General features: G+C 51.0%; 1 protein-coding gene across 6 annotated transcripts in view; it reads left to right on the top strand.

Annotated features, from left to right (window-relative positions):
- The window catches only part of LOC146274693 (partitioning defective 3 homolog), a 267,396-nt gene that overhangs the window by 199,614 nt on the left and 51,325 nt on the right, over positions 1–16,457 (top strand). For 4 of the 6 annotated variants that reach the window (XM_084702755.1, XM_084702750.1, XM_084702751.1 and 1 more), the window contains one exon: positions 107–394. In XM_084702755.1, coding sequence (XP_084558881.1) covers positions 107–394 — 288 coding nt within the window. Of the gene's footprint in view, positions 1–106; positions 395–3,879; positions 4,295–11,607; positions 11,671–16,457 lie in introns of those variants that run through there. The other 2 variants (XM_084702754.1, XM_084702752.1) reach the window with 2 other exon arrangements.

The following is a 16,457-nucleotide window of genomic DNA, read 5'->3' as shown; positions in this document are numbered from 1 at the left end:
ATATATATATGTGTGTGTGTGTGTGTGTATTTAACAATTTCTGTATAGCCAAGACTGGTTCCTGTCATGGTCCAGTTCCCAGCCTGTTCCCTCTCTCCATCTCCAGGATCCAGGCCCAGACCTTGGAGCTCCGGCAGAAGCAGGCCAAGGAGAGGGAGTACGCCGAGATCCAGGATGTGGATCAGACCTTCAGCTCTGAGGAGGAGCCTCTGTATGCTGGCATAGCATCCCTCAACTCCTCCATGGACAGTAGCCAGCTGGAGAGCCTCCACAATCACCACTACCACCTCCCCCAGGACCCCCAGCCTCTCCGGGGGGGGGACCAGCCCCTGGAGGCTCTCTACGCCCGGGTCAACAAGCCTCCCCGCAACGGACAACCTCCCTCCGCCGACAGGTAGGGGGCGCCGCCCGCCGTCTGAGCAGTCGCGGAGCACCGTCGGCAATGTGAAGTCTGATAACAGTGGCGTTGGCTGTGACCTTGTTTAGATTGGAGGCCGTGCACGTGCCCCGATAGCGTGTGTGTGTGTGTGTTTGTTACACACACATACCGCAACTGAAATAAATCACAGGTGTGGATGTTCGCTCGTCCTAGACGCCTCCTGTTGCCTCCTGCCTGGCTCACGTTCTGCAGCCCAGACACAACAAAAAGCCATCAATAATTCTCAGGGTGTGAAAATGTAATATCAGACGGCATCGTCTTTATCATCCGAGGATCAGGAGTAATCCTGCCGTGCCTCCACACACTGCGCATCACTCACACACTGCGCATCACTCATACACACACACACACACACACCGCACATCACTCACACACACACACACACCACACATCACTCATAAACACACACACACACAACGCACATCACTCATACACACACACACCGCACATCACTCACACACACTCACACACACACACACACACCGCACATCACTCATACACACACAAATAGACGCTATAACCCACAGATACATCTTGGTCCACTGAAGCAAATATCATTCTGCAAATTCAGTGTAACTGATGGAGTGACCAACACAGTGATGGGTCTTAGGCAGGAAGGGCTGCTACCTGCTACCTGCTACCTGCTACCTGCTACCTGCTACCTGCTACCTGCTACCTGCTGCCTGCTGCCTGCTGCCTGCTGCCTGCTGCCTGCTACCTGCTACCTGCTACCTGCTACCTGCTACCAGGCCTGTTGGTATTCCAGGCATCTCTGAGAGAAGTGTGTGTCTGGATCACAGAGGGCTGTTCTGGCTGCACTTTGGATCCCGTGTTCTTCACGTGTGACACTTTGACTAGCAGAGTCCAGTCAGCGTGAAGGCTGCAGAATGCGCACAGTGTCAGGAAGGTGGTTGTTTGGTAAACAGTGTTGTCGCATCAAGGAAACAGGAAGTGACACGACGACTCCAGGCAGAAACCTACTTCCTGTTTGGAGTACCATTCTCACAAAAGACTTTCTGTCGAAAGTTGTCCGAGTTTGAAGCAAGTTTGCGATGCTTTTCCCCTCTCACCCCTTCACATTATTATGGTATGGATTTCCGATGCCGGGGCCCGGCTGCCATGGTGACACGTCGGGAGATCAGCGTCTCTCCACATCTCATAAGTTGTGTTATTAACAAGCTGGGTGAGACCCTCTGTGCTGAGTGACAGCTGTCACTGGGGCTTATGGCCTGTCAGGGCTATCAGCAGGAGGGAGGGAGGGGGGAGGGGGGGAGGGGAGGAGGGGAGGGGGGGGGGAGGGAGGAGGAGGGAGGGAGGAGGAGGTGGGGGTGGAGGGAGGGGGGAGGGGGAGGGAGGGAGGGAAGGAGAGAGGGCGGGTGGAGGGGCAGGGAGTGTGCAATGTTTGTGTTTATGCACACAGTGTGTACGAACATATGTGTGTACAATGTGAGGGACACTGTATGTGTACAGTGTGTGTGTTTGTATACAATGTGTGTGTATACAGTGTGTGTGTATACAGTGTGTGGGTAATGTGTGTATGTGCGTGTGTGTGTGTGTGTCCAATGTGGTCTAGTGCCACAGGTGCTGGGGTCTTGCTGGTGCTATCCCCACTAAGACACCGTCCACCTTGCTGTCCCCACTAAGACACCGTCCACCTTGCTGTCCCCACTAAGACACCGTCCACCTTGCTGTCCCCACTAAGACACCGTCCACCTTGCTGTCACCACTAAGACACCGTCCACCTTGCTGTCACCACTAAGACACCGTCCACCTTGCTGTCACCACGCGGGCACCCAGCTCATGTGACAAGGTCATCTCTTAAAAGCTAGCAGATGAGTGCCCAGCTCTGAAGCGTCTGTCTGTAGTAACGCTGCTGGTGTGTTTTGTCCAGCCTGGCTATAAACTCCTGTCATGAAGCCCTCCACAGCTACGTCAAGTCGCCTTTCCCTTATTCATAAACAAGTCCGGTCGCTTCTGAAGAGAAGACGACATTCTTCTGTGTCTTAGTCTCAGAGAGGATTTAGTTTCTGTGAGTCACCTTATCTGTTTTCTACTAGTAGTTTATAAGGTGCCCCCAACCCGGAAAGACTTATTTATTTTAGAATAATAAGCTTAATGTTGCATCTTAATTTGGAATAATAAGAGTGGGCTTAGCTTCCTGTAGAGTGGAGTCTGACTGAGACTTCAGTGAAGGTGAAGTACACGGCAGTGGGATTATGTGCTTAGGTGTGGGGTGACTTGATATGCACTGCATGTGAGACACGTATTTGATTTGTTTTCTATTTTTTGCACCTCTCGCTGTTCTGCATATCTTGTGTGTGCCAGCGCGCTGTGAAATGTTTGTAATATCTGTCTGGACGCCTTTGATTAATAATGTGCGTTCATTTTTATTTAGCTCAAAGGCGTCCTGTTTGGCAATACCAAAGGCAGCTTGAAACCCATTCAGATGAGTTTCGTTGAAATAAACAGTAATTTGCATTTCCAAATGAAACTTAATGGAACTTTCGGCGGCTGAAATACAAAGAGCAAAGGACACACACATTGTCAAACTGGACAGGTTATTTGTTAAAAGTGAGCTTGAAGTCATTTACAAGTTGGAACGACTTTCTCCGTAGAGCTTTTCTTCGCCGGTTCAGAGTGAAGCGTTCTAGTGTTTCAGACTGCACTGTGGCTGGAGAGAAAGACCAACGTTTTCGTCTGAGAGGAGATAACCAGGAAAACGGGCTTCCTGTTTGAAGGTCAGAGAACAGGAAGTGTCTGAGTTTCGTTCAGGGAGTGGAAGGTGTTTTGTGCTGTCAGTCATGCAGCAGTATAAAAGAGCGCTTCATCCTCAGGACGGTGTGAGTTACAGTCCTTGGGGGCGGTCTCTCATGGCCGCACACTCAGATCAAACAGATATGTTGGGTGTCTCTTTATCCCTGTCGTGTAAATGGTGTAGGTTAGGTTTAATAAAGATGCAGTAAGAAACTGCCAGTTAGCTGTAAAAGAATGAGTTGAAATTGCAGTCTGCCTGTCTTTCTGTCTCCCTGAGGCAGCATTGTAAGAAGTTGAAGAGCTTTAGGGTTTATTGGGGTCTGTGTCATGGGTCTGTGTCATGGGTCTGTGTCATGGGTCTGTGTCATGGGTCTGTGTCATGGGTCTGTGTCTTTTAGAGGGTGATCCACAAGTGGAGTGTCACTCCAGCAGTTCTAATGAGGTGAAGAGAGAAGTCTGTCTCTATCATCTACCCACCTGAACAACAGGCCCTGTTTAGATCCAGTCAACCAATCACAGCCATTTAGGGGCCAAGTGGACATGTGTGTGTGTGTGACGTGTGTGTGTGTGTGTGGGGGGGGAGGATAGTGTGTGTGTGTGTATGTGTGTTTGCAGTTACGTTATTGGAAGTGCATAGCAGTCTGCCATGACCAGCATTATGTTAAAAGCAGCTTGTATTTCTCCAGCATTGTTCATAGGGGTACTAGCAGCTGCATCAGTGCTTCACCACCACAGTGTCCAGGGCAGGTAGACCGGCTCTCTGGGCGTCCTGGAGGAAGGTCAGGGAGATGGTAAAGCCACAATGAGTCAGCGGTGAGCTTATAAACCCTGGAAGACATGAGCAACACGAGGGCAGGGATCCTGCCTGCTCCACCGTATCCAGTTTAACTGGCACTCTGCAGGGCCACGGTACAGGAGCTCCTTTCTACGAGCCTTCCAGGGGCTCTTTTAACCACTCACCCCACTGAATGAGGCTGGCGTGTTACTGAGCTTGCAGATGTGAACGCCTTTGTTTTGACAACGCTGTCAGCCTCTGTAAATGTGAATGGCACCCCTGGAAATAAAGATTTGTATTTGTTACGAGTATTGTTACATTCTGAAGTAAAGCTACAATGGGTGTCGCCTTTCCTCTTTAACAATCTAGATTGTAACTCTGCGGTTTCAACTTTTTGTTTTGTTTTGATTACAGAAAATAAACCCTTGTACTCACCTGAGAACGCGTTCCCCCTGCACCCAGCCCTTACCCCCAGAGTTACTGTGTATCGGGTAAAATGAAACATGACCTCTTTTTTGGACAGGCAGCTGACGAGGCAGCCGTCAGTCCCTGCTGGGCCCCAGGGGCTGCGTGTGAGTGGCATGGGCTGCTGCCTGCGTCGCTGCTGCCTGACAGGTGGCTGGCTCACTGGGACCCCCAGCCCCCGCACCACACAAAGACTCACCTCTGAACCGCTCATTTGATTGACTGCTGCTCCCATTACGCTGCCAGCCTCTGTACCCCGCGAAGAATGGGAGGATGGGATGGAAGGACAGAGAAGAGGGAGAGAGAGAGACAAAGGGATTGATTGAGAGAGAGGGAGAGAATGAAAGAGACAGGGGAGAGGGAGAGAGAGGAGAGGGAAAGAGAGGGAGAGAGGAGAGGGAAAGAGAGGGAGAGAGGAGAGGGAAAGAGAGGGAGAGAGGAGAGGGAAAGAGAGGGAGAGAATGACAGAGACAAAGGGATGGATTGAGAGAGGGGGGAGAGAGATAGGTGGGAAAAGAGAGAGAGAGGGGAAGAGAGCAGGAAGAAGGAATGAGAAGGAATGAGCTAGAGAGAGCGAAATGTATGTAGAGAGAGATGAGAAGAGAGGAAAGTGAAGGGAGAGGCAGGTGGAAAGTTCTTAACAGCCTGACAGCACAAAAGCGCAGCGAACATTTGTGGCTAGGTGTTTTTCTCCCCCCCCACCCCCTCTTCATCCCTGTCCAAACCTCCACTTTGCATGGTGCTGAAATTGGATTATAAGGCTGCTAATGCATTTCCTGCGGCTGATAAAAGGTCAGCCTTTTCATCTTGAGGAAACTTTGAGGGGTTTATTTTTTTTCCTCTTTCTTCCTCTCTCCCGGGGGGGTGTGGGGGTTGAGATGGGGGGGGGGGGGGGCGGGGAGCTGCTTGGTGGAGAGCGTTAATCCTCGTTGAGAGATGCACTTCACACCTTCAGACGGGCGGGGGGCCGGGGGGGCTTTCACAGCTGCCCAGCAGTGATAATGCCAGGCACCCTGCCAGGGAACTCTCTGCAGGACGCCCACAAAGGCCTGCGACTACCTTCATCATCATCAACATCACCTTTATCATCGTCAACCACTGTGTCCAGTGTTTTATCCATCTGCAAGTGGTCATCATGCTTGTTGACTGAGCTGTGGCCTCACCCCCCTTCGCTCCCCGCGCCTCCATCCATCCATCCTCTCCTCTACGTGACCCGCACGCACATCCACACGGCATCCATCTCCACTTACGTCTCTATCTGTCATCCATCCATCCTCCTAGCATTGGAGAAGCTGTGTCTCCCTGTGCTTCAGCTCCAGGTGTTGTAGTTCCCCAGCAGGCACTTGTACACTCTGACCCCCTGCTCCACAGCCAGTGACCTCATCCAGGCACATATGGCTCCCAGACGGACACGCAGAGCTGTAAAAACAACAGTGATGCAGAGCTGAGCTATGTGGCTGGCTTGTTGTTCTTCCTGAAATATTCAACAAAAAGAACGTTGGGTAAAGTCCAATTGCAAGATCATTAAACCAATCATCTCGCTGTACATGCGTTCATTGTGGTGCAATTATTTGATGTTGTGTGTTGGGTCCCAGTGATTAGCTCGGAAACAATCAATCAGGGTACGGGTTTGTGGCTGGGGTTTTCATTTTCATGCAATCAAAACCGCATTCACATTTCAATAGCATCTGTAGCTTGATTAGATCAGCCCTCTCAATAATTCATCAGCAAAACAAATTGATGTATTGAGATCCATGCATGTGCTTAAAGAACATAAGTGTTTAATAACCTTCACAGTGGAGCCTAAGGTATTAATAACACATATGTCTATGATAGACTTTCAGATAGATCCACATTTAATGGAACATTTGTGTTCCCTTTTAATTAAAGTAAATTAAAGTCTACGCAGCTCTGACAAATGAAGTCTTTACTGGCATAATTCATGGCTATCTGTGTTTTCCCAAGACGTTTCTGGTATGACTTCCTATTCCTGCCCTGTCGTCATGGTCGCCAAGCCAAACAGCTCCTTGTCAGGCTCTTATTGTGTGCGTTTCTTTCCCTCCTCGTTCCTCTGTGTTCTGTTTGTGTCTCCACATCTGGTGCTTGTTTGCTACCGTCAGGGTCCCTGTGTGGCTGGGAAGCTGGTGTCATCGGAGGTCTCGCTTCTCCCAGCGTCGGAATGAAAGGAGCTGGCGAAGGGAGAGGGGTGCAGGGGAGAGGGGTGCAGGGGAGAGGGGCGCGGGGGCTGAACCTGTCAGTGTGTCTGTGGATGGGAAACATGCACCGCACAGCCACAACAAAGGGAGAGAGGCGTTCAGCTTTACTGGTAATTGTGTTGTTGGGGGGCAAGGTACCACAGACACAAACACACAGCATTGCTTATGCATGATGTAAAGAACAAAATACAGGACATGCTCATCAATACACACTCGTATACACACGCGCTGCACCACGCACACAAACATGTCCTTCCTTCCCTCCCTGCTCAAGGCTCTGGTGATAGTGCTCTAATGCACCCCATGTGCATCAGCCTTATCACCTGCCTCATTCACAGATAGCAACTTGTATCTTCCAGGCAGAGCAAGTGCATTATATACCTTGTCTGTTTTCACCCCTGCTCTCTCTCTCTCTCTCTGTCTTTCTCTATCTCTCTGTCTCTCTCTCTCTGTCTCTCTCTGTCTCTCTCTCCTTCTCACTCTGTGTCTCTCCTTCCCACTCACTCTCTCCCTCCCTCCTTCACTTTTTTTAATCTCTCTCCCCCCTCTCTCTCCCCTCTCTCTCTCCCCCCTCTCTCCCCTCCCTACCCAACTCTCTCCCCCCTCTCTCCCTCTCTCTCCCCCCTCTCTCCCCTCCCTCCCTAACTTTCTCCCCCCTGTCTCTCCCCTGTCTCTCCCCTCCCTCTCTCCCCCTCTCTCTCCCCTCTCTCCCCTCTCTCTCCCCTCTCTCCCCTCTCTCTCCCCTCTCTCCCTCTCTCCCCCCTCTCCCTCCCGAGCTTCTGAGAAGGCTGTGTGGGATGTGGCCCGTGGGATAGACTTGCGGAAGGCAATTTACCCTGTGTTTGTACTGTGAGGTTCATTTAAGAAAGCAAACATCCTGCGGAGCCCAGCCAGGGCTGGGAGCCGATGCTCCTCCCCTCAGACGCACCTGATCTGGATCAAGCTGATTAACATGCCACTGGGTCTCACTGTGTGCCTTGATGCCCTTCACATCAAGGTTTGCTTGATACTTCAGTACCTTATGAATTTTCAGCAGGACATTAAAGGAATGCCTCATTTAGGGCATGTGTGCCTCTCCAGATGAAAGGGGAAGGAGGGGATGGGTGAGGGGTTTTGAGTCAGGCAGGCGGACGGCCGCCTCAGACCAGATTCATCAGGACCCCGGGGCTTCTTATTTCCCGCCAATCAGTTGCGCTGGGAAGAGCTAATCCCTCCAACTCTTTTGAGGGCTTCTGGGTAATAGCAGACACTCCTCACTCGGCCTGTGGTTTGATGAGGTTAAGCTGAGCTGGAATGTTTTCAATATTCATGATTTATTTTTCCGTCTCTCGATTTAATTTTTCATATTTCTTTGCGAATAACTTGTGTGACGTTTAGTTCTTAACAAAAAGGTCAAAGTGAATCATTGACGGCATTTACTAAGACCACGAGTCGTTTTGAATCAACATTCGGAGAAACCGAGAAACGATTTGGATTGAATCTGAGAAAAGCTTTTGATTGAATACTTTGACTCAGATCAGGTCGGGGGGTCACATTGAGTCTTGTCTAGTTTCCAACGGCGACACATCTCTGTAATATCATAGGCAGTTCTCACATGATGGATAACCCAATTACCTAACCTAATCATGGGTCCCTCTACATAAATAGCATCTGAGCTTCTATTCCTGACCCCCACCCCCCACCCCAACCTCTCTTACATTACAGCTACATTTAGTCATTTAGCAGACGCTCTTATCCAGAGCGACTTACAGTAAGTACAGGGACATTCCCCCCGAGGCAAGTAGGGTGAAGTTCCTTGCCCAAGGACACAACATCAATCCGCACAAGTGGTAATCGAACCGGCAACCTTCTGATTAATAGCCCGATTCCCTAACCACTCAGCCATCTGACCCCCCTGGAGTTGTGCCTGGTCTCCTGCATGGTGGATCCAGGTTCGGATCCCCCTCGTTACACACACTCGTCAAATCCTCCCTCCCTCTCTCACTAGTTTCCCTCAATCCCGTATCAAGACACGGCGTCCGTGTATGGTGGGTGAGGAGATGCTACCTGGACCAGGAACCCAGCTGTGCTGCCAGGGGCAGAGCCAGGAACCCAGCTGTGCTAACAGGGGCAGACCCAGCACCCAGGGCCAGACCCAGCACCCAGGGGCAGACCCAGCACCCAGGGCCAGACCCAGCACCCAGGGGCAGACCCAGCACCCAGGGGCAGACCCAGCATCCAGGGACAGACCCAGCACCCAGGGCCAGACCCAGCACCCAGGGCCAGACCCAGCACCCAGGGGCAGACCCAGCACCCAGGGCCAGACCCAGCACCCAGGGGCAGACCCAGCACCCAGGGGCAGACCCAGCATCCAGGGACAGACCCAGCACCCAGGGCCAGACCCAGCACCCAGGGCCAGACCCAGCACCCAGGGGCAGACCCAGCACCCAGGGGTAGACCCAGCACCCAGGGACAGACCCAGCACCCAGGGCCAGACCCAGCACCCAGGGCCAGACCCAGCACCCAGGGCCAGACCCAGCACCCAGGGGCAGACCCAGCACCCAGGGGCAGACCCAGCACCCAGGGGCAGACCCAGCACCCAGGGCCAGACCCAGCACCCAGGGACAGACCCAGCACCCAGGGCCAGACCCAGGACCCAGGGACAGACCCAGCACCCAGGGGCAGACCCAGCACCCAGGGACAGACCCAGCACCCAGGGCCAGACCCAGGACCCAGGGGTAGACCCAGCACCCAGGGCCAGACCCAGCACCCAGTGAGAGCCAGGCTCCCCTCTCTCCCTGTCCTCTGAGGCTGAGCTTGAGCGTTTGGCCGTGGGTAGAGGCAGGACTGTTAGCCACAGCCGCAGGTTGTCAGGCTGTGTCTGGAGCTTTGTCTGCAGCACTGTGGCTGGCTAATCCAGATGAGGGCTCCATTTCGAATCTAAAGCCAGCCATTGTGTACGGTGACGTCATTAAATGGACCTAGCCCACATCTAAGACAGCCAGCAAAAACAGTGTGCCAACCGTTCTGTGCAGTCAGCTGAAAGAATGGCATTAGTTCTGTATTTGAAGTAGCAGTATCCATATTGCTGTTGTCAGCCTTGCTTTTGTTCCGATCCCCGTGCATTGAACAAACTCTGAGCTGCAAATCGGATCTTGGGAACAAACATTGTTATTACTTCCACCTGAATGGGTAAAAACCTTCAAATCTACCCGACAACCGAGTGAGTCATGCCCTCTGTTTGAAGCCCTATTGGAGCGTCTGGGATCATTTCATCAGGATGGTCAGGAAGCTGTGTTCTCCCATGACGCACGGGATGAGTTAACGGGCTTTGTGTTGCCTACCTGTGTGTGTTTGTGGAGTTTGGCTGTTTGTGACTGTGTGTGTGCGTGTTGATTCTTATCTTAATGATTTGTGGGTGGCGTAAGGAAACATAGGAAGTGGTGTGTGTGTGTTTCAGGTGGGGAGCCAGGAGACAGTGCTTCTTCCGCACTCAGACCCAGAGAAACCTCCACTAGACCCAATAAACCACAGGCCAAGCGGGCCATCTTTAATACCTTGGGGTCCGCCTGTAAAAATCACGTTAGCGCTTAGCGGCAGAGCAATTACCACCGCACCTCATTGGCCGGTCGTAACTGCCCTATGATGTCCTGAGCAGAGTTTCCTACAGAAAGTTCTGGTGCCAGAAGTCTGGAGGGAGTTTTTATTTTATAAATGTCTTTTCTTCCTCTCGAAAAAAGCTAGATCTCATCTTTCCCCGTCTTTTTCTCAGTAGGGTATTAGTGTGTGACTCAGTGACTGCATGGGGATTGGCCGGACGGTGAAGTGAATAACCACAGGCATGTTAACCTAGTCAGCCTTATTGAATCAGTTGTCGTGATTGGACCAAACCCCCTGCTGATGTATGGCCGTCCTCACTGTTTTCACTCCCCCCTCCACAATGTCAAGAAATAATATTAATCATGCCACCAAATACAGATTAAAACTGAAGTAGTGCAAGGAGTGAAAGTAAAGATAGTACTGATCAAAATCGACTTAAGGATACTAGCAAAGTATTTATACTTTGTTACTTCCCATCTCGGATTTAGACACAGACACACACACACACACACACACACACACACAGACACACACACAGACACACACACACCCTGGCCTGGGGCCCTGTGATGCGGACAGATAGACTGTATTGTTTAAACATGTGCAGAATAGTGTAAGAAAATATGACTCCTTTTCACTTTCCTAGAGTGGAAAGACTTGAATCCAAAATACTTAGCTGTGAAATGAGACTGTGGGGGGGATACAGTAATAACATCTCTCTCTGTACAGAAGATACTCATCTCTCTCTGTCTCTCCATTGGTAACACTGGCCTGGATTTAGTTCTAACACCACTATGTAGGCTTTCCAATAGGATTACATGAAATGTAAGCACTTGGTAACATGAAGAATGTTCCAGGTCATGGGTAGAACACAATAAGGAGAGTTGGATCAGGGTTGTTTAGCCAAGCTAAAAAAAATTGGTGTAGGAGAAGCCCTCAGTACTGTAGGTGTAGGAGAAGCCCTCAGTACTGTAGGTGTAGGAGAAGCCCTCAGTACTGTAGGTGTAGGAGAAGCCCTCAGTACTGTAGGTGTATGAGAGGCCCTCAGTACTGTAAGTGTATGAGAAGCCTTCAGTACTGTAGGTGTAGGAGAAGCCCTCAGTACTGTAGGTGTAGGAGAAGCCCTCAGTACTGTAGGTGTAGGAGAAGCCCTCAGTACTGTAGGTGTATGAGAAGCCCTCAGTACTGTAGGTGTAGGAGAAGCCCTCAGTACTGTAGGTGTAGGAGAAGCCCTCATTGACATTGCTGCTAAAATAAGCAGCTGTCTAATAAGTAATTTGATGAATGATTCATGCTTGGTCTTGCTTGTCTTTCTTTCTATTCCATTTCTGCTCCTCTTCATATCTCCCTCCCTCCCTCCCTCGCTTTCTCTTTGTCAGACCCTGAACATACCTCTGATTCATGGAACTGAAGAGGGCAGGAACGTAGAGGGAGCAAGCGAAGTAAGGAGGTGGAGAGAGAGAATAGAGAGGGACATTGGGAAGAGGGGAGGACGAGGTACCCTTGAGCAGAGTTTGGTGATATTGTGTGCCTGTCTTGTCTCTCTCCATCTTTAATAGCCTTGTGGCTATTTCAGGAGATGTGTGTGTGTGTGTGAGGGGGGGTAGGGGGGGTCAGTGAATAAGCACTTCTGCTCTCTGCAGGGGGTCCCTGTTCACTATTACTGCTGGAAACCAATGGAGAGTAAAAAGTATGTGCCACGCAACCCCCCCCACACACACACACACTCCTATCCTAATCATCTTCTCTTTTGACATTCCTCACTCTCTCTTGTATCGCTCTCACTTTCTCTCTCACTCTTAGTCTTCTCTATCTCACTCTCTTTCTTCTCTCTCTCCCCCAATTCTCGCTCTCTCTCTCTCTCTCTCTCTCTCTCTCTCTCTCTCTCTCTCTCTCTCTCTCCCTCTCTAGTGCAGAAACCTTTGAATGAGAAGCTCCAAAGCTGATTAGTCAAACTTGTGATTTCCAATTTCAAACCTCAGACACAAATCCTCCTACCCCCCCCCTTACACACACACACATAGAAACACACACACACAGAGAAACACACACACTTAATATTCATTCTGAAATGGTCGGACCCAGTGCTCATGTGCACAGCCCTGGGCTGAGGAGAGAGAGAGAGGGTGGGGGTACTCTGAGGAAGCTGAGGTAGAGGAACGAGGAGGAGGAGGAGGAGGAGAGGGGGGAGGGGGAGGAGGGGGAGGGGAGGAGGGGGAGGGGAGGGGAGGGGAGGGGGAGGGGAGGAGGGGGAGGGGAGGGGAGGGGAGGGGAGGGGGAAGGGGGAGGAGGAGGGGGAGGGGAGGGGGAGGAGGAGGGGGTTTACTCCTGCTGTTCTGTGGTGTTACTGTGGTCTGGTCATGACGGATTCAGCATGGCTGGAGTGAACCTGGCTTCTGGACAGAAACAGAGAGAGGAGGGAGAGAGGAGGGAGAGAGGAGGGAGAGGGAGAGGGAGAGAGGAGGGAGAGGGAGAGGGAGAGGGAGAGGGAGAGGGAGAGGGAGAGGGAGAGGGAGAGAGGAGGGAGAGGGAGAGGGAGAGGGAGAGGGAGAGGGAGAGGGAGAGGGAGAGAGGAGGGAGAGGGAGAGGGAGAGGGAGAGGGAGAGGGAGAGGGAGAGGGACTATTGTAAGAAGAGAAATCCCCGGCCTAGAAGAATACTTCGGTGGTTCTCTGGGTTGGTGGCAGTAAGACTGATGGGCCACTCTGTTCCTCAGTACCACCCCACCGAGTTACACACACACACACACACACACACACACCTACAGACATCTGTCTCATCTTTCATCTCTGCCCAGGCTAGGGGCGCTCTGATCCTGAACACTCCATAACTTTCTTTCTTCTCCCTCTCCCTCCCTCTTTTTCTCTTACACGGTCAAACACACAGGACACTCTGGGGCCTCTTTAAACTCCCCACCCCAGACATTAATCTAACGCTAAAATAACCAAACAGGGATTCCACATCACATCCAGGAACCCCTCCCTCCCTCTCTCTCCCTCCCTCCATATTTCTTCTCCCTCCGTCATTCTGTCTTCCTCCCTCCCTCCCTCTTTCATCCTACCACCCATCTCCCCTTCCTCTCCCCCTTCTATAACTCTGTTCCTCCCTTCATCATTCTCTCTCCCTCCCTCAGTCCTCCAATCCACCATAACTCTGCAGATATCAATCTGTTCATTCCTGCACTCTGCTCTGGTGTGTGTGTGTGTATTCCCCAGGGAAAGCTAAAGAGAAATGGCCCCAGTTAGACATGTAGGAGTCAGTCAGCCCTTGGTGCCTGTATGGTTGGGACATGGTATTAGCTTTGTAAAGCAGGCCTGTCAGTTTGTCATTATAGGATGTTTTATCTGCTACATTTCCTCCTTCAAATGGTTTCTAACTGCCATTTGAAAAACCTTTCGACTATAGCTGTAAAAATTCACTTAGCATATTTTCCAACCTTGTTTGTTTCCTGTTAATGCTTTTAGAAATTATTTTCAAAATAATTGAGGTGGGAAGGTTGATTAATTAATTCAGAATTAGGACGTTTTCTAGCTAATGCACAATATTTAAGATTTATATTTGTATTATTAATGTTTAAAGAGATTTAAACATTTTATTTTCCATGCTAAATCATGTAAGTGGCATGCAAATCTCTCTCACAGACACACACACACACACACAAGTAGGTTTGAATGACCACGTCTGGCTAGCACTTTGGGAGCAGGGCAGAACATTCAGACGTTTGAACCATAATTCTAATTCTGTCCGCCTATAAATGGCTGACAATTACCATTCCAGAGCCGGTTCATCACTTAGGCCTGCTTCCCCCCCGCCCCCCCCCCCTGCCCCCTCCACCCCCTATTTCTGTCACCAGGGGGTGGTCTCTAGTCACCCCGAGGACCTGTCAATCACCCTTCAGGATGCCAGGTCAATTTGCCATGCTGCCAAAAGAGTCCTCTCTCCCTGCTTCCCACTACCAAGGGTCCTCATTAGAGGGCAAAGGCTAAACCAAGGAAGTGTAAACACACACACACACACACACCCCTCCACCTCACCGAGCACGATCTAACAGTCCCGTTCCCTCGCCCTCCAGGCCAGCTCTCTGTCTCATCACATCATTCACACAAGCAGCTCCTTCTCTCTCCACCTCTCCACCCTCCATCACCTCCACCTCTCTACTAAGATTTGGTGTATTTCAACACAACAAAGCAGCGTGTGTTTAAATCAAGAATTTACGATGAGAGGATATAATGTGTGTTGGGGAGAGGGGGATTCTGGGAAATTTTGTGAGGACAGGAACCCTCCTGCCCTAGACTCTGACTTATAGCCTGGACTCAAGGGAGAGAGGGAGGGGAGAGAGGGAGGAAGGAGAGAGGGAGTAGGGAGAGAGGGAGGAGAGAGAGGGAGTAGGGAGAGAGGGAGGAGAGAGAGGGAGTAGGGAGAGAGGGAGGAGGGAGAGAGGGAGTGGGGAGAGAGGGAGGAGAGGGATAGAGGGAGGAGGGAGAGAGGGAGGAGGGAGAGAGGGAGTGGGGAGAGAGGGAGTGGGGAGAGAGGGAGGAGAGGGATAGAGGGAGGAGGGAGAGAGGGAGGAGAGAGAGGGAGTAGGGAGAGAGGGAGGAGGGAGGTAGAGAGGGAGTGGGGAGAGAGGGAGGAGGGAGTGTGGAGAGAGGGAGGAGAGGGATAGAGGGAGGAGGGAGGCCACAGATACACTGTGTGGATGAATCGCTCCAGACCAATAACACGCTTATTTAGGAGTGATGGAGGATCTCTTGCTCCTCCGGGCAGTAAACACCAGCACCACCACAGCAGGCCAGACTCACTCAAAGACCCTTGATTAGCTCTCTGGTGCAGGGCATTCTGGGAGGAAGGTGGAGGTTGAAATGAAAGGATTTCTTTTTATTATTTTTTTTTATTTTTTGGGAAGATCTTCAACTTGCTCAGAAGTTTTGGGCCCTCAGTAAATGTTAGAAATCTCAGGCGTTAATCAATAAAATAGAGCTGGGTATTGGATTCAGCCCCAGACTAGTCTCTGTCTAGGTAGCATGACTGCAACCGTGACAATGGATTCCTCTCAGGCAGATTATTAATTCACTAATCAATTAGCCCTAGTGTTCCCTGCCTGATGAACCACAGGTAATGAACATCTAGGTGTTGTCATGGACGCAGTCTGACTGACTGGATCACTGGCTGGCTGATGAATTAAGATGGGTCCCACACATTAAGTTAACACAATTAAGATCATTACAGATTTGTGTTTTGCCTCCAAACCTAGACACCTCTCTGTCTATGGCCATTCGATACGAAAGAGGCTGCTAGTGTGTAGATGGGTGACAGGGAATGGACAGTATATGTTCTTGTCTCATTAGAAGTCCTGGATGGAGGGAGAATAAAGGGCGGAAAAGGACACGCTTGTTTGGTTGACCTTGGATCCCATGACCCTGGGGATAACCACATGTTACAATCTGTCCAGCCTTATCAGAGAAGCACATCAATGAATAACAAGCTACGTCCATATATCTTTCATGACCTCGCTCAGGGCTGAGTTGCCACGGCTACAATCTGAACAGCAAACATGACCTTTTTCACCTGAGTGGAACTAACAACTGTCTCAGGTGTGCACGTGTGTTGACAGGGTATGTTCTGTCAGTCCACAATGATGGCAGTGCTTTCGTAATAAAAGCTGTGTTCGGTGAAATAGGGAAGTCCCTGACCCTTGACCTGAGTGTCAAGTATCTTAACCTCCCTCCTCTCTTCTTCCCTTCTCCTCTTCTCCTCTCTTCTCCTCTTTCCTCCTCTTTCCTCCTCTCCTCCCCTTCTCCATGTATCTCTCCTCTCCTCCTCTCCTACTCTCTTCTCCTCCCTCCTCTCTCCTCTCCTCCTCTCTCCTCCTCTCCTCTCCTCCTCTCTCCTCCTCTCCTCTCCTTCTCTCTCCTCTCTCCTCATCTCCTTTCCTCCTCTTTCCTCTCTCGTCATCTCCTCTCTCCTCCTCTCCTCTCCTGCTCCATGCATCTCTCTCCTCACCTCCCCTTGGAGGCTCCATAGCTAACAGGTCTGCTGGTCGAGGCAACCTCACCAGTGAAGCCTCATTCTACCTGAACATATGGTGTAGAACCACCCCACAAGCAGCGAAGACAGACCAACAACAGAGGGGGAAAAAAGAGCTGCATTCTTCTAGTGATGAGGGGTGCAGAGGGGGGATGCCTAATCTCCCTCCCTCCCTCCCTCCCTCCCTCCCTCCCTCCCTCCCTCCC

This window comes from Hypomesus nipponensis, chromosome 8 (assembly GCF_054491055.1).
Source record: "Hypomesus nipponensis isolate SF chromosome 8, ASM5449105v1, whole genome shotgun sequence".
In the NCBI taxonomy this organism is placed as follows: domain Eukaryota; kingdom Metazoa; phylum Chordata; class Actinopteri; order Osmeriformes; family Osmeridae; genus Hypomesus; species Hypomesus nipponensis.
Note: the sequence above shows the minus strand (reverse complement) of the source record. Positions and strands in the feature narration are given on the sequence as shown.